Here is a 27,753-nt window from a genome sequence, read left to right as displayed (position 1 = left end):
CAGATAAGGTTCGACACGGATAGAAGGTCGATAGTGTGAAAAGGCCTATACAGGTTCTTTATCTATCTGTGGGTAAGTTCCTCCTCCACGTGGCCACCACCTCACTCTTAATTAAAAGCGCGTGATGACGTGTGATGACGCGTGATGACGCGGGTTTCCTAAAACTGGCACAAGCTAGGAACACGCACATACACAAGCAGCATATCACAGACAGAAATTAAACGGATAAATGCGGTAATATAACGACGAAAGGCGGTTGGACTAAAAATAAAAGGTGAATAATGCCTGGACGAAACTTCTACACCATTGTCCGACCTGGGCATTATCCGGACAGTTTGCAAAGACATAGGCCTAAACAGTGTAAGATTAACATTTCAAAGTTTATCAGATTTTCTAACTTCGCCCTTTGCACTTACTACTTTGAAAACGATTTTTCAAAAAGAAATGATTTTTCTATAGGTTTTGCGCTCTCGATAATTTTGTTTACCGGAGAAATTAAAAAGTTCTTTTTTTAAGGAACAACCTAAGAAATGTCTCGGGTTGGCGCATAAACTTTATTTCTCACTAAAATTTGAATATGAAAATACTAAACTTCTTAAAAGTCAGAAGCGCCTGAAGCCTTTCTGAAATCTGAAGGCACACACATTTTTTGTGTCCAACAAGGGTGTTTTGTCTTTCATTATCCAATTGAATACGTTTACGAAAATAATTCTGTTAGGATACACAACGTGAGAATACTGGTCTTTTAGTACAAATCTGTCCAGCAAGTTTATAATACAATTATAAATCAGTGACAAAACACCCCATTTTGGGAATTAAACTTTGTATGTTTCTCCATCAGTGGCAGGTTGTGTGAGTTCATCAACACAGCAGTGCCTACATTTACTACACAACACAGAAAACACAGAGTCGGAACAAAAACATCAAGCAAGGAAACATTTGTTGAAAAGTAAGAGAAACCAAACACATTTCCGAAAAACTGTGAAAAATGGTTTCAAGACGATTGGCGAGGAGCCCGGATATTGCGGAAACTGCCAGCTACCGTGAGTTTCTGTTTTCGTCCCACATAATAAAGGGCTCAATTTCATATTTAAGCAAGTACAGAAGTGTTAATCACAGAAAACTCTAGCTTAGCAAAAATAGCTTTTAAGCCTTATATCGTACATTTTGCTGTGATTGTACCCCACTCATTTCGGGCTTAGCAAAGGAATTTGCTTATCGGAAATTTTGCTATGAAGAGCTTAATTATCAAATTTGGCCCTGGTTGCATTATTTCACCTCTCCCCGACCCTTTGCTTTGGCTGAAATAGGCACGACGTGAAATTTGTGATTTACATGTATGGATAATTACACGACAGCAATTAAACTCGGTCCCTCGCTTATTTTAAGCATGGTTGTAAAATGTAACAAAGTTTGACACGATTTTGCAAAAGAACTTGTACACAGTGAACAACATTGTTGTTCACACGAGATACATTTTATAAAATTTTACAATCACGCTACAATTTAGCAAGGGACGCTTGCTAAGTTGCTCTCGTGTGAAAGGGGCTAAAAAAGACTGAACTATTGCCAACAGATTCGACAGGATGAGAAGTCATTTAAGGAAGTGTCATCCGCGACTATACCGGAGAATTATTCTTACATTGCGGAAAACAAGCCCAGAACCATCTAGTGGTGGCGATGTCAAAACATCTCACATCAAAACGAAAACATCTCGGCAAAAGAGACGGTAAAAACTGTCCGGGCTGCGTGTGGTGCATTCTTTATACCAGCAGAAGTAACAATTGATTCAAATTTGGTAACTATTTTGAATGAATGCGACGTTTATACATCTTGCTTTTTCTGTTCCGAAATTCCATAAGACGAGGTTTGCTAGTATGCAAGTCAAACAGGTAATTTAGAAAGATCATTATCAAAAAAGGCAGTAAGAATATTATAGCACAATGTTCCATCTGAATTAATTGTGAATTAAAGTCTTCCTTCAAACGAGAGCTCAAGCCAAGTTCTAATACATCCCTTGAACTAAAATAAAATGTTCATTGTAATGCTTATCAACCTCCCCTTCCCCTTTCTAGTGTTCACTGAACTTAGATTCATGACACTGAAAACCTCAAGCATCTATTACCTTTGTATAGACCTTTCCATTGTTGGATGGCGCGGACGACCCAATGTTAGTACAACACGCACTTGTGTTAACAGATTCAACATTTTCTGCAAACTTTCAATGAAATAAAGTACCTCCCATGATTGGTAATTTTGTTTCCACCAAATCCACCTCTGTGTTTGAATATTACATTTTGGAGTATCTTTGTTTCAAACAGTAGCTTTCCGTTTTTTGTTTTGGATTCATGGCTCTCTAGTTTTCCCAACCTCGGGCTGTGACGTTGCAATAGAAAGACCATTTTGCATTGGCCGCCAAAATGATGTCATATGGAAACTGCACAACTCTCACCCAATGATCCTCATTACCTCATTGAGTTAGGGCTGGTGACGTCATAGAAAAGAGACGACCACGGAAACAAAAACATTCTTTTAGTCAATTTTTATTTATATACAATGAGATTTAATTACAATGCGATTTTAATCAAAATCAATTGAAACTTCCTTAACATAAAATAGCCAATGTCCACTGCATTTGCACAAAATCTTTCAACCTGTTCATAAAATTATTCGGTGTATTTCAACAACAAAAATCTGACACGAATGCCACCCCATATCTACAAAAAAATGTACATGTGTATTTGTTATTAATTTCGTTTTATGTGTTAGCACTGTATACTCGGTACGTTCCCGAGCTCTGTGAAAAAAACCACAGGCATATTACTTGGGCGAGACGTTCATAGAGCTCAGGAAAGTACAGTGCTCACACATCAGTGTATATTGGTAAACCAAAGCTAACATTCTTTATCCCCAATGAATATTTCCATCTATTACATGTATTTGTTGTAATATTTGACTTTGACTAAATCCTGCACTGCCTAGCCGTGGTTTCCTCTTGGTTTTTGATTTCCATTGTGTGTTTTTTTTCTGTCATTTTCCGAGTGCTTTTAAACCTTCTGAAAAGACGCTATATAAATGGTGTTTTCTAAGGGAATCAATGTGTGGTGAAGAGGTTTTAAACTAGTGGTTTAAACCCGCAAAGGCCTGGTTCTTGATAATTTACCTCGACGATCAAGAACCAGGCCTTGTCATGTCGGGTTTAAACCACTAGTTTAAAACAGATTAAACACACTTTGATTCCCATTCATAAATACCTTTTCGTCAAAAAACATCAACACTGTTTGGTCAAAGAGTGAAAGATGCAAAAAATGACAATTGTTCAATGATTTCTTTTAAAGATACACCCCTCCAGCTATGAAATGGTAAGGCCCTCTGGTAAACAACTCCTTAAAAGGAGATTGGTGTGCGCGTCACGCGTGATGTGGCACAACTGTTCCAGCTGGCACTCTCGACCAATAGGAATAAAGAAACTGTCTTATAAGCACAGGTGCAAGGTCGCGTGTCACGCCCATGTTTAAACACTTTTTATTGGTGTTATATCATCCGTTTAAACAACCCCACGTGATGCCCTCTCGACCAATCAGAATGGATAAACTGTCTTAGGTATTTATGACTTACTATTAATACTCCATAATTCTAGACATCAGCTTGGCAAGTAAAGTATAATAAAAAAAAAAAAAAAAAAAAAAAATTCAACAATGCACAGAAAATATTGTTGAATATACCTTTAGATTGTTTGGTATGATCTAATGGTCCTTCAAGGATTTGGAACAAGTTTGGGATTGAGGATTTTAAATTTACAAAATGTATCAATAAAGTGTGTTGTAATAGTAGGTACGTGAGAAATACATTTTACCTTACAATATGTTATATTTATGTTAAAATCTTAGTAAAATGTCTTCTTATAATAGTACTTTGTACTGTTCACTGTACTTTCTGGAACATGCCTCAAACTTAATTGAAAAATAAAAACTTTTTGCTGAATAATACAGCAAACTAATAAAGCTGTTCTCCCAGCAGTTAAATCTTTATCCACAGATAATTGAAGTTTTAATGGCAACCACCTTAAAAAAGAAAAACAGTGTGAACTTTCTGCTTGATTGTTGTCACATGAGAAAAAATCAAGTCCAGACATCTTCACCTTCAATACAAGGTGTAAACAAAATCAGTCATCGATCATGATATAGAGAAAACAAAATTACTAAAATCAAAACGTTTTAACAAATTTGTTTATGTAGAGATTAAAAAGATTAGAGAAAGAGTTTTTAAAGGCACTTGACACTATTAGCAATTACCTAAAATAATTGTTAGCATAAAAACTTACTTGGTAATGAGCAATGGAGAGCTGTGGATAGTATAAAACATTGTGACAAACGTTGTTTTTGAGAAAGAAGTACATTATCACTAAAATTTTGAATTGATTTCAAGACCTCAGCTGAGGTCTCAAATTCAATGCAACTGAGTGAGAGCTCACAACTTGTGCGACAAGGTTATTTTTTCTTCCATTGTTCTCTCGCAACTTCGATGACCGATATTCAAATTTTTATTTTTATCTTGAGATACACCAAGTGAGAAGAATGGTCTCTGACAATTACCAAAGGTGTCCAGTGCCTTTAAACATAGTTTTGAGTATATTACAATCAGCAGCAGGCTATGGATGCAGCCTGGCAGTTAGTGCCACCATTCTGAAGACTTCTTAGCATCTGTTGGCAGTCCTGCAATCCCCTATGGTCACCAATCTTCTCTAATGATCTTGCTGCTTCTGCCAGCATACATTCCCTCTGTCCTGGTGATGACAGTAATGGGAATGGAAGATGCCTACAAGCCATTAGGAGTGCTGAAGCTCTATCACGATCACTCACAACTACCTCATCTTCGTCTGTAGGAAAAATAATACCAAGTTCTTATATAACACATTCCACATCAAGCGTCTTCAATGCGCATTTATACCCCTGGGTGAAAAGAAGCAACTATAGTAAAGTATCTTCCTCAGGGACTTAAGTGTCACAATCTGGATTCGAACCCACACTCCGGTGACTTACAAAACTTATAACTTAACAGAAGGGCTATTGATTTGACTCTTTACTTGTTCTTCCCTCAAGACCAATTAAATGACTACCAATAAAAGAAATATAGCGGCCCCTTATTTGTCAATTCTGTGGGGTCAAATTTCATGGGCCTGGATCTACCATCAAATTCTGTGTTGACAATCACCATTCTTCGCTTGCTCTATAAGTGAAACATGTCTGCGCTAGCTGTGTAAGCGAAGACTAACTAGCAATGTGGATAGTGTTGTAGCCACGGTGGGCGGCGCCGGGCAGGCCTGCACAGAATTAACATTTTCGCCCAGCACTCCGAGCGAAACACATGGTGCCGCCCAGCACAGATTTCCCCCAGATTGCACATCAGCAATGATGGCCCCATATCTAAACATGAATATTTTTGTTGATCTGCTCGCCCTTGGTGGATTTAGAGCCCTCCACTAAAATAGGCCTAGCTACAACACTGAATGTGGCGTGAAAAGGAAAGGAAAACTTCTCCCCACTAACTTGTGCACATTATCGGGTAATACATTTCCCCAATATCCTTTTAAATCATTACAGAAAATGTTTGGGCAAATAGGGATTTGTCAAACAAGCAAATCCAGACATCTGGAAAACCAGCATAAATAGCGCACCTTTCATGCTTGAGTAAGCATTGGTGACCCTCCGCCTCAAACTCCTGTCGAGTAGTTGCTGTGTCTTAGCTGGATGTGCTCCTGCCATCAGTCTTGCTGTTGCCTGGTATAGATACACCCTTGGCATTGCTGCTTTGAAGGATGTGGATAGCTTACGGATGCATGAGAGGTCCTGCTGGAATGATGACAGCTCAGATGGCGAGATGACTTGGGTGGCGTTATTGGCACAACCTTGTTGGTTCTGCCAAACAGCAGTGCGGGTAGATAGAAGCCAATCACAAACAAGAACCTGCATAGCCTGTTGAGGAACAGAACAATTATACTCAATGGCTGTTTTCAGATTGTTTGTTTTACAAAGTTGCTATTTATTACCTCTGTGTCCCTATGAGTGTCTCCTGGTGGTGTCCTCCATGTTGTAAATGCTTATCGCCCTGTTGCGTTGAAGGAGCACTGCATACTGATAAGCAAATGCAATGCAACTACAATGCACCAGGGAAACAGGCAGCTTGCTCTCCAATAAACCTCATTCCGCTACTCCAAGATGAATACTTGTCATCACAGGTCACCGTGGTCAAGTGGTTTGACTGCAGGACTTGCATTCACAAGGTTGTGGGTTTGAATCCCCTAGTAAACAAAACATTAGCTCTAGGGGATGGTTACTTCAGGCATTACAATCAAAACTACTTCAGTGTTTTCAAGTGGATCGTTATTAACTTCACTATCGCGGGTGAGTTTTTATTTTATCTCAACGTTTTGACTAGCTTGCTCTAGTTATCGTCAGGAGACTGTCTATCCAGTACCATTGCTCTTCTTACCTGTGTTATTTTTTCATGTCCCTGTTGTCCAGAGTAGTTGAGACTGCTTCTCAGGTGTGTGCTGGACTTGTTGGCCATGTACAAACACTCATCAAGCATCTGTTCCTTGTGATTGATGGATGGACTCAGAAAGATCTTTCTGGCCTTAAAGGCAAGCTGTGCTGCCTTTGGTAAAGCATCCCTGGGGGAAAGAATACAAAATGGTTGACAGTTACAATCTGGAAAAATAATTTAGTAATTCGGCCTGGGCTACTCGACTAGTTGCGCCGCAAATAGTCGCGACTATGACACTAGCCACGACTAACTTTTAGATATCAACATGCATTGTGGCAATGTTCGACGCAGCGCAATATAGTAAAGTTCAAGCTGAAAGGATGGAAGGATTGCGTCACTGTTGTCTGATTATGTTTTGTATGTAGATTATATTGACATGAAAAGCATGAAAAGTCATGAACGACACAATTGGTTCATCAAAAAGTTAGTCGCAACTATTTATTTCATAGCAGTCGCAACTGTTTATTTAATAATCGTGGCGGCACGATTAATCAAGTAGTTGAAAAACGGTAGTTGCGACTCGAATAAGTAATTGATAGTCATGACTATGACACTAGTGGCACTTGTCACCCAGGCCTAGCAGTAATTGTCACACTCTGTAGCATTGGAACATAAGACAAGCACAACTTTCTGGGACTATGATTACATTACTTACTCGGTGCTCTGGAGCTGCTGAGGCAGACATTCCACTGCTGAGTAGAGTCTCTCCGCTGCTGCCTCATCTCCCATAAGCCAATGAACAGCAACAAAGACAATGTTACACCACCACTTAGAAACTGGGTCGGCACCTAATAGGAAGGGCAAAGACACAATATGTGTTATTATAACACCCCTTACAAATATTCTGCCTGTTCATTGGTTTAGTGCGCGTCACATGACATGTCTTAGTTTTGCTAGACGACGGCCGTGTGAAAGTGCATCGGTTTGCCATGCGCTAGTCCGAAGACTATCACATGGCGTGCATTACCCAGACGTCCGTTGCGTGTACGAGGATGATAAATTAATAGTCTGCGCTCCGGACCTCGGGAGTCATAGTTTTAACCATAGCACCCGAAGCAGTCAATATTTGTATACTGTGTTGCCATACAATCAGTAATCATTAAACACAAGACATTTTCATACAATATTAAAAGTTATCACACAAGCGCGAGTGGAATACGGAAAAATAAAGTGCTCTGCGTTCCATATCCAAGGAGGCAAAAGGCCAGGATGGATATGGAACGCAGACACGCCAAACTGCTTGTATTTCCACTTTTGAATTTACATTCACTTGTTATAAAGGCTGTATGTTTTGCATAGAGCTTATAAAAGCACAATACACTGAATTAGAATCAGGGTGTGATATGGGCCCTGCGATATAGACTTACACCACACTCCTTGTTGCTAAGGATTCAAGCTATTGAAGACAATGACCGTCTTTGATAATCATCTTTGTTTTCTAGAACATGTCATCATGTTTGCTTGAATATTACCAATACAATAGCTTTGTATTCAATAAGGAATGGTTCGAACCTGAAACTGCAGACATGTTGGATCCAATGGCAAATGCCTGCCTTGGAGCACTCGCAACATCAGCACATTCACTAAGACGCTGTAGATATTGTAATGTCTCAGAACACTGTGGGTCTCTGAAGAAAAACATCAAAATAAAACGGTTCGTTTCAAACTCCACATTAATTCAAAGCATTCATGTCAATCATATGACAACTAAAAACATAGAAAGTTTATTTGATTTAATAAATAAACCGACCAAAGTAAACAATTAATTTTGGAAAATTTGCATCAGGGAAAAAGAATAGTAGTTTTGGTTTTTACCCATATGCACTGGTGTGTGTAAGCACTGTATACTTGGTACTTTCCCGAGCTCTGTGAAAAAAATATCACAGGCATGTTGCTCGGTTGGGATTCGAACCCACGACCTTTCCAATTCTAGAGCAGTGTTTTACCAACTAGACCACCGAGATTGCCCAGTAGCTAGAGGCAGTTCGAATCATATACCGCAAGGATTTATTATTTCGCAATTAGTTTTGGGTTAAACGAAGAAAAAAATGCAACAGACAATTTGTGCCCCTAACAAGAATGCATTCTTTTTGAATATGATAATACACATTTGAAGTCACATTTGAAAACATACCTTTCAACTTTTGAGTTAGTTGATGGAGCCTTTGAATCTGGTGATTCCAATGAGTAAACTGCTTTCTCAAAGAGATGTTCTCTGTAGGCTTGGCTAACAAAGGACAGTGGGTCAGCTATGGAGGACAGAGGTAGAAATTATTTATTTATAAATCAGTTCAGTTATTGATGTAGTTTAAAGGCACTTGAGACTATTGGTAATTACTCAAAAATATTTGTTAGCATAAGAACTTACTTGGTAACGAGCAATGGAAAGATGTTGATAGTATAAAACATTGTCAGAAACAGCTCCCTCTGAAGTAGTGTAGTTTTTGAAAAAAAAAAGTAATTTCTCACTAAAACATTTGAATTGAATTCAAGACCTCAGCTGAGGTCTCGAATTCAAGCATCTGAAAGGACACAACTTTTGTGACAAGGGCATTTTTTCTTCCATTATTCTCTCCCAACTTCGACGACCAATTGAGTTCAAATTTTCACAGGTTTGTTAATTTGTGCATATGTTGAGATACACCAAGTGAGAAGACTAGTCTTTGACAATTACCAAAGGTGTCCAGTGGCTTTAAGGAAAAAACGTGGGTAGTGGAACTTGATACATGCACTAAAGAACAAGCTATGTTGGTTTGGAACCCAATCTACAACAAAGTGGAGTGATTTGAAGGAGTCATTTCTTACTTGGATTTCCAGCGACACTGTAAAGACTTTCCATGGGTTTGCAGGTCCATGATCCATAGAGGAAGAAACGATACCCCATTGGATGAAACAACCATTGCAGAGATGGTAACTCAGAACCACCTGCTCCAATGTGACGTGCACGACTCAGAAAGTATCTCTGCGGATAGAAAGTAAAGTCAACACTATGTAAACTCAACCTTTATTTTTTGTCTTTAAACAAGAGCTCCTTTCTCATTCTATAGATAGAAGATCTAAAACAGATGTATGCATACCCGTAAATAATGGACTTTTGTTTGGACGCTTAGAGTTTGAAGACCCAACAAACCTTCCCACTGGTTGAGGGAAAATGCAAAGTGATAATGTCATCCCTCTGTCAAATCACCCAGACCACTTTTTATCTCCAATGCGGCAACACCCCCACATTTGTTGAAGGTTGTAACAATGTCATTTACTGGGCGTCAAGCAAGAATGTAAGTATTCAGTTCAATTCAATCAACATTTATTCAAAATTAACTAAGACAGTTTATCCATTCTGATTGGTCGAGAGGGCATCACGTGGGGGTGTTTGAACGGATGATATAACACCCAAAAAAGGGTTGAAACATGGGCATGACACTCGAGCTTGCACCTGTGTTATAAGACAGTTTCTTCATTCCTATTGGTCGAGAGCAACGGCTGGAACAGTTGTGCCACATCACGAGATACGCACGACGCGCATAGCAATCACCTTATATGAAGTTGTTTACCCAAGGGCCTTACCATTTCATAGCTGGAGGGTTGTTGTGTTGAAAGAAATCATTGAACAATTATAATTTTTGCATTTTTAAAAGCTTTTTGACCAAAAAGTGTTGATGTTTTTGGACCCAAAAGATATTTATGAATGGGAATCAAAGTGTGTTGAATCGATTTTCAACTAGTTGTTTAAACCCGCCGAGGCCTGGTTCTTGATAATTTACCTTGTCTTCGTCTCGGTAAAATTAACAAGAACCAGGCCTCGGCGGGCTTAAACCACTAGTTGAAAACCTCTTGACCACACATTGATTCCCTTATTTCTATGTTGGTCAAAAAGGAGAGTAATACAAAATTAAGTACATCTATTTAAGTCAAAGACATTCAAGAACAGATCAAGAAAATAATAAATGAAATGAGACAAAATATTGCCCCTACTTACTGAGAACACTTGAAGCCTGCTAGACAGACTGATTTTGAAGCACAGTGCCTGGGTGACATAGATCTCAGTCAATGTAGCTGAACTGATAGCATCACCTGCACACTCAGCAAGGTTCATGGCACACAGACCCATGTTAATGGCATATAGCTCTCCGTCTGTCAAATATCCTGTACAGAATTAATGCAATAGAGATAAAGTAGTTACAACTAGTTGAATTTGATCCTTCTAAAGCTGCAGTACTATCTTAGATTATCTGCATCTCCAGGGAAGCTCTATTCATTTTGCAATAGCAATGCTTGACTCTTTGGAGTGTTATTAACCAGTCTCTGGATTAGCGCTGCACCGCATAGAAATGTTATTGTTGGGCAACATCACCGTTCACCCTCGTCCTGCTTTTTGGCGATACCAGAAATGAAGATCACCATGACTAGATGGGAAGATGTAAATACTATTTTCAGTTTCCTTCTCAACTCCTGCCCTGTCTGAAATGGTGACTTTGGCTACAGCTACGGCTAGATCACACGCCTGCCTATTCTTCAACACTGGCAGACACGCTGATCTAGCTTTAGCTGTAGCCGAAGTCACTGTTTCGGACATGGCCTTACTAGAAAGAAAAATTTAAGTTTAGTGGTAATGGAAGCTCTTACCACTCATGTGAAGCTGATGTAGCTTGTGATACACTAGGGCGCCATCCCGAGCAGATGACTGGCCATCGGGACACTTTTCACCTTCTCGCTTCCTGTGCAGTCCTCCTGCAAGGGCTGCCAGCCAGCGACCAATCAGAAGACGATTTAGCACATGGCGCAAGATGTTCCATACAAGAGACGACATCAGATCGAGTCTGGATGTTGGTAGTGGACGTCCCAGGGCAGTAAGACATGTGCGCAATTGGCTTGCTGCTGCTGCATAGTCTCCCTTTAAAAACACAATGATTAAATATGCTACAAACAGTTCTTATTGACAGCAAAGTCACACTGTAGAAATTCCATACCTACAATAGATTTCTGCTCAACGACTACATTTTTTTATTATTAGCCACTGTGGGCAGGGCTGGGCATGCCTGCCCAGAATTCACAATTTTAACCCAGAATTCTCAGCAAAATACATTGTGCCGCTCAGCACACATTCTCCCTAGAATAATTTAAAATATTGTTTGCAGTGCATTTATTGAGACTCGGCTAATGATAAGGAGTATAAAATGCCATAGAGAATGAACACAGTCAAAAGGCCATTCAACTTATTGCATGGCCCCCATCACGTGAACAGTTTGAAAACCTGGCTGATGCTTGCACTCTAGCAAAGATTGCCCCATAATAATACATGAATAATTTAGTTGATCCACTCGCCCTTAGTGGACTTTGAAATCTGTTTGATTTATAGCCCACCACTAAAATTGGTCTAGCTCAACTCACACCCTGATGCTCAAACCTCTTTGATCATCTACTGAATTCAAACCAATTACACATACAATGAAATATACAATCAAGTTAACATTTAAGATATCAAAATCGGCTTAAATATAAAAGTTTGTAAAGTTAGTTTAATTTAATGTCAGGTAAAGTGGATGGACTAACTGACTAAGGCCTGAACATTAATAACTCACTCTTGCAAGATCCAAATCAGCTTGTTTGCGATGCCTCCAAAATGTTGTTGATGCTTCACTGAGAGATTTAGTGACAGGTTCTCCAAAGACAAAGACTCCAGCCAAGAAACCAATGACAATAGCTGCATTAATGAACCACACTAGGCATGCTGGAGCCAACCACTGCAACCATGTCTGCTCAAATGTTTCTGGTAAATCATAAACAGTCTCAACATTATGGACGGTATAAATACTAGAGAAATAGTCACACATTAATTTGATGTTTCTGTAAATCAGTGATTTCTCTTGTGATTATTAGGTCAGTGATCTCCAACACCTTGGGTCTGCAAACTCCAAGTCCAATCAAGGACATTGGATTGGAAACCTGCCCATATCCCTAGTCATATTCTAGCCCAGTCGAATAAAAAAATCTGACAAAACAAAACAAACACAATTGAATGCCCCCTTTCAAAGAATAACATTCACTTCCAAAAATACCAAATGGACATGCGCAAGTTGCAGAATGACCCAACATTGCTTGAACCGATGTCTTTTGTTTTATCGGGTCCACACTTTGAATCTAAAACTTGTTCACTACATTCAACAAAAATACATACCTTTAAACTAAAAAAAACCCAACAAAAACCCCCACAAAACTTGAGTAGTAAAGAATTTAACATACCTTCCTCTGCAAGAATAGTACGCCCATGTCCATGTTGTCTCTCAAAGCTAGCGCCACTTGAGCCAAAGGAGTTGACTAAGATCCCAAAAGGATCCAGTGTCAAGAAACAAAACATGAAAACACAGAGTCCCAAGCGGGTACGATCAAGCAGACCATTAGGGCTGTAGGGTTCAGATTTGAAGTCATCATCGTCATCGTAGGAGAAGTTTGATTCCATGGCCTCTTCCTCACAAAGCTCAGGGCTGCCGATGTCGGAGCTGCTACTCATTGGGCTGAGATGGGGTGAACTGGTGTCGGATGGTGGTGGTGTCATAGGTTCTGTCTTGACTTGAATTGAATCCGACACTAGCAAAAGACAATACCATATACCATTAAGAACATAGATATTATGTGGCTTTGGTCAGCCAGCAACTGATGGCATTCATTCCCTTCTCGTTTTATTTGAGGTTCCTTTTTTTGATTAGGTTTTAGGTTTTTGGGGAAAATTGCTCTCTGATTTTATAAAGAGAAGACATAAAAATAAGATTTCTAAAAAGAAATGGAACATTATTCTACACTTAAATAAGCAAAATTTCCATTCAATTATGTTGTGATTTTAAGCAATCTTTATTTTGAAAAGTCAATCCCATTAATAATAACAAAAAATACTGAAAGGAGCGGCTTTGGCCATTTTGGACCATTTTAAAGCTGTTGCACAAATATTTACCAACGTCAGTTTGGAGAAACAGACAAATAAAATGAAACTTACAACAGTTGGGCTTGTCAGACTGCACTCTCAAGACTATATTCTCTTGTTTGAGCTTGTTGACCGTGTTCCGAAGGAATTTGATGTGATCGATAGCCTTCTGAAGGATGCCTGATTTTTGGATCTGAAAAGAAAAGGAGGAAAAAATTATACTTATTCTTCTTGAGTTGTGTTTTGGTACAATTTTTGAAACTGGTAAATGATTAGTAGGCAGAGAGAAAGAAAACCGTCTGGGTAAATATAAATAGTATAATTGTATAAATGAGTCAGCTGTTCTTTAAGTACTTTTGTATTACATAACTGAATAATGGGCAAGTATTGTTTGAAGCCTTGCATGGTGTGGATACTTAGGAAGAGGGTGCGAGTGTTGGCTCTGAGAAGAGCTGGTGTGGTCTCGAGGTTTCAAACAGTATACTGAAGACGAGCAGAGTTGTTGAGACCACACCGGCCCTTCTCAGAGCCAACACTCACATAAAAGAGTTTTACACATGATTGTAACCGCAAGTTTCCTATTTATTTATTGTTTCTTCCTATATGAATAACGGCGTTTTATATTTTATAAACAACCAGAAAGTGAAACCAACCTTAGCATCATGCCCAACCACCATCTGTTTCAACTCCTGGATTTTGCTGTTAATGCTTGAACGATATCGCTTCTCAATAGCATTGTGTGCGGTTCTCTTTTCACCCTTTTTAGGGGGCGGAAGAAGTTCAGTTCTATTTGATGTGAGTCTGCTGATGGGTAACTTGTCATTGTCCAGAAGGACAGGGATGTTTGTTATGACTGATGTGCCGTTGTTTATTTGCAAGGAGGCGCTCGTCACAGAGACAACAGGCAGGCATTTAGTTGGCTCAGTTTTGACAATTTGTGTAGGGACAACAACCTGTGAAAATAATTGACAAAGAATGTTCAAAAATTCAAACTTAGTATGGAAATAGCATGAAAATATTTGTAAATAGAAAATCTTAAATTGTAACCATGGGTTTTTTGCTAGTGGATTAATAAGAGATTTTCTTTTTAAAGGCACATATTTTATGGAAATAAAACATCCGCTGATAATCTAACTTATTTTCAAGCAAGTATTGATCGATTTTATCACATTTTTTCCCAATACAAAAAAGGAGTTTTTTCTGTAGTTGAACGAATCATTAAAATCCAAGGACTACTTTTACAAATAAAAGCATTTCTTGGATTGAAGCAGAGATTCTTAATTTAATTGTACATAAATCTAACCTGTTGGTAGGTAGTGGTAACTGGATGTACTGGTTTGGATACAGGAACAGTTGCAATGGGAGATTGTACTGTCAGCTTGGAGCTTGTCGTCTGTTGCCCAACTTGTGGAGAAATTACAACTTGTTGGTTAGACTTCACAGTCGGCGTGGCCACACATTTTTTTCCAATGACCGTATTACATGTTTTCAGGGTAGGCGATGTTGCGATAGTAATCGGGACAGTTGGTGAAGTTGGGGTGGGTGGTGTCACCTGCTGTACAGACACTGCATTTTGTAATAGTTGCTGTTGTAACTGTTGCTGTTTTAGTTGAAAGGACTGCTGCTGAAGAAGCTGTTTTTGTGCTTCCTGCTTTTGCTGCTCTTGTAACTGTGCCTGTCGCTGTGCTTGCATCTGTAGTTGCTGCAACAGCTGTTGTATCTGCACAGTGGCCTGCTGCTGTTGCTGCTGCAGTTGGTTCTGAAGCTGCTGATTCTCAACGTTTTGCCCTTGGAGCTGATTTTGATTTGTCTTAGGCTGGACAATCGGACTTGAAATTATTTGAACAGGACTTAGTTGTTGCTGCTGCTGTTGCTGCTGCTGTTGCTGCTGTGTGTCATGATCTTGCAGTCTTGATGCTTGAGATGACAGCAGCATATCAAAATGAGAGTCAGGAGACAGGAAGCCGGAATCATTGATGGAAGAAGTTCCCAGGGTGCTGTCCAAAAGGAGCGAGTCATCTGGACATTCATACTTAATAACATCTGTAAAATAGAAGCAAGTTTTTGGTATGAGAAGCAACTCCGACACACACGCTACTTAGAACAGCTGCTCGTAAAATGTGGTTGATAACCTAAACTCGGTCCTTAAGTACCCAGTGTGAAAAACAAGCATGGATCAGTAAAGGAATTATATTTTGATGTTGCACACAGGAAAAAATCTCATGATAAATGAGTATCAACAAAACAGTGGCTCAATTTCAGACATATTTCCGGGCCCTGATGTCTCAAGTGACGGACCAAGAGTCTTCTGCTTTTGACGTCTTTCATAAATGCTAGGACAATAACTGCTTTCAGGCTTTCAAATTGCCAGTCAAAAGAAATCTTTTGAAAAGTCATACCATTCTACAGTGCAATGCACTCTTTGTGCAATGAAAGCAAGTTAGAAATAAAATAGGAGACAAAATTAAAATAAGCAACGGTTAAAAAGTATCTAAATCGTTAAGAACTCAAGGCATCCAAAAGCCAATAGTGCACCCTGACCTATAAAAGCTGGATAATTCTCATGGCGCATTGACAAACTCCGGAATCAAAAGAAGCTGGTCAACAGTTAAGAACAGAAAAGGGTTTAAATAGGTCTTTGACAGCGCCATGACGATCATATTCCCCTGTCCTATAGCTCATCACAGTCTTCTGTGTCACGCTGCTTGCATATTGTGATCAGTACAAAAACTTGTGCATTTCACAGGATATGATTTCCAAACAGGCTGTTTACACTGATATGCGACACTGCAGAGGCAAATTTATTTGATACCCATGTATATACAAATTGGAAATGGCCAGCACAGAGTGCTTTGTTAATTGCAGTGATATGAGCACCCACTAAAATGAAATTCAATAAGACAGAGGACTGACCTTTTGAGTGGCATGACTAAGAACGTGCTATTTTTGACTTGAGGGAAAAATATAAAAAAGTACAAGTGTTTTATTTTTCCAACCAAATGCCTTCTAGTGACCCTAATTTTTTGCCCAGAGGTGCATCTCCACCCCTTCACAACAACTTATCCTATTTCATTTAAAAAAAACAAAAAAAACAAACTTTTGAATAAGTTTGGAGTCTAACTAGAGCATTTAGGAAAATTGAAGTAAAGTGTCTCAACAGTAAGGTAAAGGAAGGGTATGGTTTATTTTACAAAGTGTTTTGTATATCATTTAAAGGCAGTGGACACTATTGGTAATTACTCAAAATAATTATTACTTGGTAATGAGTAATGGGGAGAGGTTGATAGAATAGAACATTGTGAGAAATGGCTCCCTTTGAAATGAAGTGAAGTGAAAAAAGTAATTTTCCGCGAATTTGATTTTGAGACCTCAGATTTAGAATTTGAGGTCTCAAAATCAAGCATCTGAAAGCTCACAGCTTCGTATGACAAGGTGTTTTTTCCTTTAATTATTATCATGAACTTCAACATTGTGAGAAACGGATCCCTCTGAAGTATCGTAGTTTTCGAGAAAGAAGTCATTTTTAACGAATTTGATTTCGAGACTTCAGATTTAGAACTTGAGGTCTTGAAATCAACCATCTAAACGCACACATTTTCGTGTGACTAGGGTGTTTTCTTCTTTCATTATTATCTCGCAACTTCGATGACCGATTGAGCTCAAATTTTCACAACTTAGTTATTTTATGCATATGTTGAGATACACCAACTGTGAAGGCTAGTCTTTGACAATTACCAATAGTGTCCACTGCCTTTAAAGACAGTGGACACTGTTGGTAATTGGTACATTGCTTTGTCTATTTTTTGTCCATCTTTTTTTTCCCCAAGCCTAATAAAACGTTTACATTTATGGTACTGGTGTTAGGTTAGGGTGGTCTGGTTCTGGAAATAGAACATCCATTTCGTCTGCCCTTAGTACTTTTAACTGATGATATTGTGTTATACATGTGTAGCAACCATAACACTGTTACAACCCAAACCGGCAACTTAAAGATTTTGGTCAGTGAAGGGGGTCAGCTTATTCAGTCAAGCAATACTTATAGTTTCCAAAACTTATTTTTTAAACCCCCCCCCTTCAATTAAATTTTTTATCGAGTTTCAGTAGGCTCTCATTTACCTTTCTGTAACAATCCCATACAAATTTGTAATTTTGCTCATGAGGAGAAGCTGTGCACAAGGGATGTAGACCACACTGTGGTTTTGATACCATCAAGTCAAATCCTGAACAGTGCATTGAAACGCTGACTGCTCTTTTACAGGTGCCTTGAAACACACAGAAAATACGTAGCTGGCAGGGAGATGATTGTTTTGATTTGGATTGGAATTTAGCTCTCCGTTTCCAAGAGAATGCAACACATCTAAGGCATGTGCAGGAACGAGCACAGACTATGATCATCCTGTTCATGTTGGGATTGAGGTAGTCACCCCATGTGCAATACCACTGATGCTCATTGGATAACTAAAATGAAAGGGGCGGGACCTAATTAATTATGCATAAATAGAGAACTCAATGTATATTCAAAACCATTGTACAGGTATAACAACCTGTCATGCGCAGTAGTTGACACTGAAATGTGTGTGAGCTAATGGCTTAGGCCCTGGAAGTTCCATTGAAGATTTTTTTATTTTTATAAAGTACATACTGTGAGTAGGCCTAGATGTGGATGACGATGACATTTGGCTCGTCTTTTATAACTTTTAGGGTGCGCAAACAATAACATAATAATCCTTGGCTAAATACGGCACAGGTGAATTTAACTTGTAGAGGTCATCAAACTTTTAGTTGACAAGTATAAAGTAATTCTTCACATTGAAATATAACATTGAACTTCTACTTAAATCTTTCCTAAAATCTGGTAAATAAAGTTTAAGAAGTAATAAAGTGTGCCGACTGGAATTTATTTGTAAACGGTGTATTTTCGTTACACTTTCATTCATTATTTTTTTTCAAGTGAACTATTTTGTTAAGTGGCAGCCCTACCTGTTTTGGTTAAATCGAGTTCACAGTACAATGTTGATGTTGTTTGCAACTATTTGTAACAGTAAATATATGGGAAACTCTCTCCCAAACACTGTGATGTAAAACGGGTACCCAAACCCCGAATCAAGTAAATAATAATAACTGCATTTATATAGTGCCTAACAACTCCAAAAGCAAGTCTCTAAACGCTCAGATGAACAAAAGAAAATTACCTATTTGATGAGTTGAACAGAAATGTTATGAAAAGACTCTTGAACCATGAGATAGTGGTAGCTTGTTTGACATGTAGAGGGAGATTGTTCCAAAAGTGAGGTGCAGTAAATTGAAAACTACGTTGACCATATGTTTTAGTGGCAATATTAGGCCAAACAAAATAATATGTGTGTTTCCTATGACACTGGAAAACACATTTTATTTTGATGAATTATTTTATTGCTTCAAAACTTAGGGTAGGAACGAATGTTGAAAATATTTTTGCCCTTGCATGTAAATTTCCTGTAAAATCAACGATGTCCAAGTTCGACTCGCAAATCTCTAAAAATGACACAGAAAATAAGCCCCAAAAAGCAACCGTTCCGACGTCTGTAAATTTCACGAACACAAAAGCAGATTTCATTTCTTTAGTCGTTGTTACTTTGCGTGCGTCAATAAATACAAGAAACATTGAAGAGGTCGTTTTGGAGCGATGCAATAGCGAGAGATTAAACGCCCTCTATTGGTATGAAGTACGTGAACCAGCAATAAAAGCATTGAGACAAGACTTGACGTGTCACGTGGGAATTTTAGTGCACTTCCAGGCGGCGCAAATGCGAGAGCGTAGCGCAACACGTCGGCGAACATCGCTCAATCAACATCTGTTGTGCAATCTCAAGATTGAGCAGCGCAATTCAGGCCTGTGAGCACGTCATGAAAAAAAAAAACGGAAAACTGTTGTCCGGATTTTTGGCCAGCACTACGAACGTAATAAAAGGCTTTTATTAAAAACTGAAGCGTAGACAACACATTCACAGAAACATAGGCCACAATTCTTATATGTAACAATGTGTTGTACATCAACATTTTCAAGATATTTTGGTAGCATTCCTTTAGGAATAAATCCACAAGCGCGATGAGTCCTCGTCGTCGACTGTCATATATTTTACTTGTCGTAAAAAAATACACACCATACATACACAACATACGTCGCGTGGGGGAACACCATGCGTGCCTAATCTTGTCTCAAGGTGTTGGCTTTTTAGTAAAGCGTCCTCTATTGGTGCTATGGAACAATGATATTGAAGCACATGTAAAATAGACATCGCGCTAAATTAACAACAACGGCTCCAATGAAAGACCAACACGGAGCATTTTACTGGGTCTAGCCCCCTACTCACATGTCAAAATCAAATCGCAATTAAAGTGCTTCACAATTCCAGGTACCTGCTGCTTGACGATCTATTTTGGATGTAAACAATAAGAAGATAAAAACGGAACTGGAAAAAAGCGGAGCCCGCAAGAAAAACAAGGAACGGGAAAAAAGCGGAACACAAGAAAAATGCGGACTGGGAAATTTAAAAAGAGCGGAAATCCTTTTTAAAGCGAAGATTTCACAGGCCTGGCAATTAACAGATTGCTAGCTTTACGAACTTGCACGTGTACAATGCATCAGCAACCGATCTCATACACTACACACACGCTACGTACGTCCGTCCTTCATTGCAATGCCAATACTATCAACCATGGATCAACGATGTCTTTTCTCATAAGAAAATGTTTATTATCTAATGTTCTATAGCCTATCAATGTATAAACATTTTAGAAAAAAAAGGAAAAAATAAATATAAAAATCTCAAATCATGCGGTATTTTGTCATACGGGAGTGGGATCGGGGTTAATTTATTTTATTTTGTCTGTTAATGTATAACCATGTATAAAATTCCACAGGGTCTGCGTGTTTTTCTAGAGACGGTCGGAAACACGCATATTATTTTGTTTGGCCTTAGGAGAATGATTGACCTTATTTTTAAAAACTAAATCAAAACGTACAATTTATTATACATTTTGCTTTGTGTGCCGCAATTACCTCAAAGGGATTAGCCGCGTGCGTTTACCTCAAAGGGATTAGCCCCTTGACGCACGCACAGTGTAGGAACTTTAGAAAGCGGGTGATTGTCGGACGGCCTTCATCACATGCATTTTCAAAGCGGAAAATATTGCCCTAATATTGCCCTAAATAAACTTTTTTCCATCAAATACCATTTACATGAATAAGTGATTAGATGTTCCATCGTCAAAAACTTTGTTTAAAATAAAAACGACATAGAGTGAACATTGCCCCGCATTGCGCGCGCCTTCAATCGGCAAAAGTTGTACATGTTAAGTTGAATGTTTCATGCCTGTACATTAGTGCTGGGCGAATAGTGAAATTTTGTTATTCGGATACCGCTGGCCAACTATCCGAAATTAACCGAATATTCGAATAGTTTTTTCGCCGCTAGAGGGCGCTATAAAAAAAATAAAAAATATTTAGAAAAATATTTTTTTTTTGTCGCTAGAGGGCGCTGTTCGTTTGTGAATGAGATCTTCTGGGCGGATTGATATTAGTTTTAGACAGTGTCACTCGGTTCATTCATAAAAATGACCGGATCTAATTTAAAGATGGCGATTTGCTAGTTCTTTTGATCGTGGATGACTCTACGTGAAGGAAAACTTTTGTAATCTTTGAACAAATTACGTCAGAAATGTCATTGTTTTGACTCTTCACGGAGGTGAGCATAGTTAAATACTTAATTTATGCTGTTTTATGCTGTCTTAATAGAAGTTTCATTAGGATTCAGACAAAACATTCATGTCAGTTGTCGCCCGACGTCCGCGGATATTCGGATATTAAAGAATATCCGGTTACTTGGTTGTAATTATAGAACTATCCGGTTTATAAATAGCTATTCACGCCCTATGCGGATATCCGGTTAAGAAAAAAAAGGCATTTGCGGTTACGGATAGGAAAACCTATTCGCCATTAACCGGATATTCGAATAATTCGCCCAGGCCTACTGTACATTGTACCATTCTACAGGCGTGCAGCATACACTGTGTGGCAATTCTTTCTCGTTCGTGAACGTGCGTATTGTGTTGAAGTCTATCAACGGCCAAACACAGCGTGCGGACTGTTTATGCACTATGCATGCAGTGGGTTTTTCAATGGGCAACAGAACGTTTGTGCGTGCTGTGTGTGTGGTGGATCACAGGCATACGAACCATGTGGTCGTGTGTACATTTACATCTAGTTGCGATACTGTAACCCACCTGCCGACGGCGTAGCCAGAGGGTTACGAGTCATACGCAATCGATGCAGGGCGAAATATTTTAGTCAACAGATTTGTTCATTTTTTACCACTTTCAAAAATCATGACACAAATTCTATCAACACGAACTGTGAAACAGTCACAAATTTCCCAGGTTCTATTTTTGAACCTGTAGCTGGTTACCAAGCGCTGAACCCAAGCGCTGAACCCAACCGCAGGCACCAGCCAATTGAATTGACGACCTGTCGACCGAGCCGCAGCCGAGTTTGACTAAACCATTCTGCAAAAGGGGTGTTACAAGGGTTGCAGCAGTGCGCTAAGTGAGTGAACAGCGGGCATAGTAATCGGACAGCGCACACGCACTGCCGTGCTGCTTTATAACACCCCTTTTACAGAATGGTTTAGTCCAACAGCAATGAACATCGGGAAGTCACAAAATGGCGAAGCGACAGGTTCAAAATAGAACCTGGGGAATTTGTGACTGTTTCGCTCCGGGATCTGGTAAGTTTTTGTACTTTTTTTTCAAAATACTTTCTCAATGGTGTTTTGAATGTTATTCATTAGATATTGAGGATTAAGGTTGGTTCATAGAATTTGTGTCATGATTTTTCGAAAGGGGTAAAAATTGAGCAAATCTGTTGACTAGCTGTCGAAATTGCACGTGTTTGACCATTTCGCCCTGCACAGATTGCGTATGACTCGTAACCCTCCGACTCCGCCAGGAGGGTTACGCTATCGCAACTAATGTACATCATGTTTTAATGTTTGTTTATTACACAAAATGCAGTCTAAAAATAGCCTGTTTGCTATTTGTTGGGCAGGACGGCCAATTATTTAAGCAGGGTGGCCAATTCTTTGGCAGGGCGGCCTAAATTTTAGGAGGGCGGCCCACCCTCCCAGTTTGCGTGTGTGGAGAACACTGATGACGTCACCATAGTTCGAACCAAAATAATACCCTTGATGTGAAAGTGGATGAGGTAATTCTATGATTGCAAGGATTGAGGGTTACAAAAGGATCGCAACTATCAGTATCAGTCACAAACGGTAGCAGTTGCAGGTTGGACACATGAAAAACTGAAGCTATATTTAGCCCCATAAGGACAGGCTAAAGGGCACAGCCCAAGGTCCCGGGCTCTGTCCAAATTCATGTTGTGTTTATAAAGTTTTCAATTTAATGTTATTAAATTCGACCAAGTACATAGCATCATGAAGGTAGAAGTTTCGAGTTGAAGCAGTTGTGAAAAGAAATTGTAACAGGGTAAAATTGTAAAAAATATCATTTTGCATCAAATGATACTGATTAGTCTAGGCCTTAAATTTGTTTTTACGCACAAGGTCCCACGGGTTTGTTGCATATAATTCCACAAATTAACAGAGTATTTTCTTCACAAACTTTTTGTTCTTAGACTAGTTACTTTCCAAAAAAATTCGCAACAAAGTCTGACTGAAGTTTTTACAATATTCAAAATTTATTTTGCATTGTTCTGTTAATGTTTTTGTCCGCAAGACAACAAACAGCGTTCGACCTTAATGCTGGTCCGCTGGCCAAATGCCAGTAGAAATCGCGGCAGGCCAGCTGAAACACCTTGCCAACTGGTCCGGCTGACCAGTCAAAAATATCGGCAGCGGTACTACAGAACAATGACTATTTTTAAAACTATTTTTAGGCTCGAATAAAACGTAAAAACACTGGCAAACTTCCGACGATCCTGCATACACACACAAACTCCCATCATGCAACGCGTAGGCTTGTAGTCTTTGTATTAATTCACGTGTGGCAAAAAGTGTAAGAAACATTGAACGCTAGAGGGCGTTTCAGAATATTCGATAGCGTGAGAATAGACGCCCTCTAATGATGAAAGTACGCAATAGCTTACAAAAGTAGCTTCAATCGCCTTGACAAAAGACCACAAAGCAAAACACATTTTGTCAGCAGCATGGTTACAACGGAGCAGATTTCCGTGTGGGAATAACGTCTAGAGTGTTTACGAAAAACGAGCGATACGGTGAGGCTTCATTCAACAAAAATTACCAAGTTAGGATACTATGGATGAGCAAAAAGGATTGTTTGTGTTTAGTAAGATTCTTCCGTCCTGATTTTGCTTAATTTTGTTGTTATTTGGGGCTTGTTTTTTTCCCGGGCGATCTAGGTTATTGCTCCATGGTTTTATTGGTCACATAATAAATGCGCGGTTGTTTGGGGTTTTTGCGGAATGATTTCAAGAACGACTTGGGTTCTAGAATGCAATCATGTGTTAAACAAAGGCGCAGTTGTTTTTGCTGCTTTTAAAAACGTTTTTTTGAATGAAAATTTTGTTCACAAAACAGACGCCGGCACCGACCATTCCTTACACATAATTGAAAAAATACAGTAAAACTCATATGCTTCTTAAGGGATGTTGCAACTATTTTGATGTCTACTTTTTGTTGGGTTTTTTTTCTGGACGAAAGTGGGAAGATTTTGGGAACTTTGGTACGATGTATTATCTTTATGAATACTGATTAAAACTACAATAATAGGCAATGTTTATACATGATAAAATAACTTGAGCGATCGCACGTAACCCTCCTCACCGTAGATATGAAGGTAATACATAAAAAGTTAATGATATTTTAACAGACGGTTTTAAAGTGTTTTTGTTTGTTTAGTAAAACACACAAAAAAATCATAAAAAAGTTCTTACTTAGCAATACTTCGATGTCGAGTGCTTACAATAAACCATGGACTAAAAAAACTACCTAAATAAAGATCATATTAAATTTTCCAACTTACTCTGACAAATAATTTGAGCTGTTTTTAAATTAATTTTAATAATATTATTGTTATTACATTTTTTAAGAAAAAATACTCTCAAATTAATGAGCCCCCTTACGAATACAATAACTTGGTACACATAAATTAAGTATGGCTTCCATCAATGCAGTTAAGTTGCAATGCAATTCATGTTGAATTTTGAAATAGCGCAATTGGAAATCGAGCAGTTGGTATGTATACAACAGTATACTATTAGTTAAAAAAAAAAAAATATACAAAAATTGACAGACCAGTCAAAAACCTGGTGGACCAGTGAAAAATCAAGCCAACTGGTCCTGCTGGCCAGTTGAAAAAAAAGTTAAGGGCAACCCCTGACAAATCACAAGCGGCAGGAGTTGTCACAACTTTGTGTTCTGCTTTTTTAATGATGGTTGCAGTTATTATATACAGCTAAACCAACAACGGTGCGCTAACTCCTTTGTAAGATTGTTTCAAGACATCTACGGTCACACTAGCGCCAACTTAACTAGTGCCCAAGTGACACTGTGTCACTAGCCATTTACTACGGTTTTCCAAAACAGTTTTAAAATCGATTTACATCAAGCATTTAATTGAACTCGCAATCATTTGTTGTGCTTCTATATGATGATAGGATAGTCCACAATCACAATAGACTTCAATGTAAGTTCCGAATAGAGGGTTGCCCTGCCCATTGAATGCGTCATCGCGGTGCTGTGGTAGATCATGTGGTCACGTGTCAAGTCTGTTGCTGAAGCATCGTGGGTAGTAGATGTAAGTCAACGACTGCTTAACAACACACCAGGTATGAGTGTGCACGCTCATTCATGAGCAATGAAACTTCTACGTTACATCAGTTTACATCAAATATTTTGTACTAATATTTAACCATTCTTTCGAACAACTCGCTTTGTAGAACATATAGAATTTTTCAATCGCTTACATAAATGATTGACCATTTGCACTTGCAGCAACGACTGTGTACAACATAGTATAATCGGATGTGTTTATAAACAAAACAGTCACTGATTTGTATCGTACACTCCAGCGCGCCACAACGACGCGGTAGGCAGAGCACCCCAAATTTTCAACTTCATATCAGCTGGAGGCTGAGCAGACCAACCTTGAAACTGGGCTACATTTTGAGGAACTTTGTTGTTGCTGGACACTGGGTGGTGGGGAAATCAGATAACTTTCTGCATGGCGTCACCACTTCTTCACTCTTTTTTACAAATGGGGATATCTCATTGAGGTAAACTAGATAATACATTATTTCTTATCGAATGAAAAAGTGGTGGCGCCATACGGAACCTTGTCCAGGAAATCATAGCAAATGCAACGTTACCCCGTTATAGGAACAGAGTTTTTATGTTAATTGTAGAATGACCCTAGATGTCAAAATTTTAAGTTTTGAAAACAGTACAACATGAGCCAAACATGGTCTGCTGTCTAGGTTTTTTGGTTGGATGGGGCATTTTTACTGGAGTTTCGTTGAAATCCAACATTCATCAAATTGAAAGAAAAATTAAATCACACAAAGGCAACAAGCAAGTGAAGTGGGTAAACAAATACATCATGAATAAAGTATTGTATTTCATCAAAATCATTGTTGTAGATCTATTTATTTTTAGTATTATGCTAAAAAACAATATGCCGAATATTACTAAAATTTTAATAAAATATGCTGAACTAACATTAAAATAAGGTGTGTGTTGATAATTATCAGATTATAGACCAACTTGTGGCTAAGGTCAAAATCCTTAGCCACACAAAAGTGGGGTTTTGTCATCATGTGTTGTTTTATAATAAAATAAAATAAAACGAGTGAGGATTATTCCCTGTAAAAACAATGCAAAAAGTACCTATAGCTCCATAGCATTTTAACACATACCATCAATATCATCCAGTAAAACATCACTGCCTCCTGGAGAGTGTAAACTTGGATCCAGATCCCCCAAAGGATCGGACGAAAACAGCCACTGCTGTAGCTGGTCCGCCATCTCTAGTTTGGATACTTGAGTAAATCGTACGACATGAGGACACGTAGATAAATAATGGAGAACGCTGAAGAAGAATACAACTCCAAAGTGACAAAATATGTAGGGACGACTTTTTACACACAGCTTACTTGATGTGATGATCATCAGCCCATTTTCCTGACCAGAAAAACACAGAGTGAGACCATGAGGATTCAACCAATCAGAATTCTCCGAGCCATCGTACGATTCTGCGTCATGAAATAACAACAATATGTAAATGAGCCCAGTTATAATTAATGACATCGTTACCACCGTCGCAAGGTGGCTCACTTCAGGCTACCCTGGCTGCCTGGAACAATACAAACAATACCATGGTGGCCCCCCCCCCCCCAAAAAAAGGGCCACGAGCGGTCGCACTAAATACCGACAACTCACGACCCCTCACGACAACTCACGACAACAATTTTTAAATGCACTTAAACAGAACATTTGAACGTAATTCAAACATTAAATATGTGCACAAGAGTCATATGCATTGAAATCACTTTCAAACTGTTGACAAAATCGTATTTGTAACTGTAAAAAAGGTGTTTTTTACCCCGAATTTAGTAACGAACGGAAATATTTGCCATTTTGTCTTTCGACGTACTTGGACGATTCTATTACACCACAGGGGGCGAGGTAGTTTCTGAGGGCTGAGTTGTATTTTTTCGTTTTGGTTTTAGCTGCTGATTTTTTCTTTCTTGTTAGTAACTAAGCCGCCACTCTGGAATTCGAAGTTAAAAGGGGAAACTTAAAAATAATATTGTTTTAAACTCGATGAAATACATTTTTAAAAAGAGTAAATAATCATCTTGCATATTGTATCACCCCTGCGGTATAATAAAATCGTCCAAGTGCGTTGAACGGCAACACGGCGGGTTGCCGTTCGTTACTAAATTCGGAGTAAAAAACACCTTTTTTACAGTTACAAATACAATTTTTTCAACAGTTTGAAAGTGATTTGGGTACATATGACTCTTGTGCATATATTTAATGGTTGACTTATGTTCGAATGTTGTGTTAAAGTGCACTTAAAAATTGTTGTCGTGAGTTTTCGTGAAGGGTCGTGAGTTGTCGGTATTTAGTGCGACCCGGAACGAGGGACGTGTGTTTATTTTATTTTTATTTCAATTCAGTTATATTTTAATGATGGTATCAAAACGAGGAAATGTTCGCATCCGATCAGTGAATAAAAAGTTTACATGTGATTTCGGACTAAACAAGAAATGCCGT

General features: G+C 38.7%; 2 protein-coding genes across 2 annotated transcripts; one reads left to right on the top strand and one right to left on the bottom strand.

The window, feature by feature from the left end:
- The first annotated feature begins 187 nt into the window (after positions 1 to 187).
- LOC139935810 (uncharacterized) lies at positions 188 to 3,691 on the top strand. Its single transcript, XM_071930405.1, has 3 exons — positions 188 to 360; positions 842 to 1,043; positions 1,577 to 3,691. The coding sequence occupies exons 1-3, from the start codon at positions 282 to 284 to the stop codon at positions 1,731 to 1,733; spliced, it is 438 nt and encodes a 145-aa protein (XP_071786506.1). The 5' UTR covers positions 188 to 281; the 3' UTR covers positions 1,734 to 3,691.
- LOC139935809 (sterol regulatory element-binding protein 1-like) lies at positions 2,741 to 26,670 on the bottom strand. The gene is made up of 15 exons (XM_071930404.1): positions 26,391 to 26,670; positions 14,766 to 15,505; positions 14,116 to 14,415; positions 13,535 to 13,655; positions 12,787 to 13,131; positions 12,126 to 12,313; positions 11,170 to 11,437; positions 10,523 to 10,689; positions 9,352 to 9,508; positions 8,681 to 8,795; positions 8,059 to 8,174; positions 7,202 to 7,334; positions 6,493 to 6,673; positions 5,678 to 5,975; positions 2,741 to 4,879 (listed from the first exon to the last, which is right to left on the bottom strand). Exons 1-15 carry the CDS (start codon positions 26,641 to 26,643, stop codon positions 4,641 to 4,643), a joined length of 3,621 nt encoding a protein of 1,206 aa, XP_071786505.1. The 5' UTR covers positions 26,644 to 26,670; the 3' UTR covers positions 2,741 to 4,640.
- Positions 26,671 to 27,753: the final 1,083 nt, after the last annotated feature.

The sequence above is a fragment of the Asterias amurensis genome, chromosome 4 (assembly GCF_032118995.1).
Source record: "Asterias amurensis chromosome 4, ASM3211899v1".
Taxonomy (NCBI): Eukaryota; Metazoa; Echinodermata; class Asteroidea; order Forcipulatida; family Asteriidae; genus Asterias; species Asterias amurensis.
The sequence above is the reverse complement of the archived record's forward strand: the minus strand, read 5'-3'. Positions and strand labels throughout refer to the sequence as shown.

Excerpts from the sequence above, each read along its gene's own strand:
- LOC139935810 (XM_071930405.1), top strand. The coding sequence starts at position 282 with ATGCCTGGACGAAACTTCTACACCATTGTCCGACCTGGGCATTATCCG. Across the intron at positions 361-841 it reads AAGACATAGGCCTAAACAGT|TGGCAGGTTGTGTGAGTTCA; the intron begins GTAAGATTAACA and ends TTTCTCCATCAG. Across the intron at positions 1,044-1,576 it reads TGCGGAAACTGCCAGCTACC|ATTCGACAGGATGAGAAGTC; the intron begins GTGAGTTTCTGT and ends TATTGCCAACAG.
- LOC139935809 (XM_071930404.1), bottom strand. The coding sequence starts at position 26,643 with ATGATCATCACATCAAGTAAGCTGTGTGTAAAAAGTCGTCCCTACATA. Across the intron at positions 12,314-12,786 it reads TACTATTCTTGCAGAGGAAG|AAACATTTGAGCAGACATGG; the intron begins GTATGTTAAATT and ends ATGATTTACCAG. Across the intron at positions 6,674-7,201 it reads CAGCAGCTCCAGAGCACCGA|GGATGCTTTACCAAAGGCAG; the intron begins GTAAGTAATGTA and ends TCTTTCCCCCAG.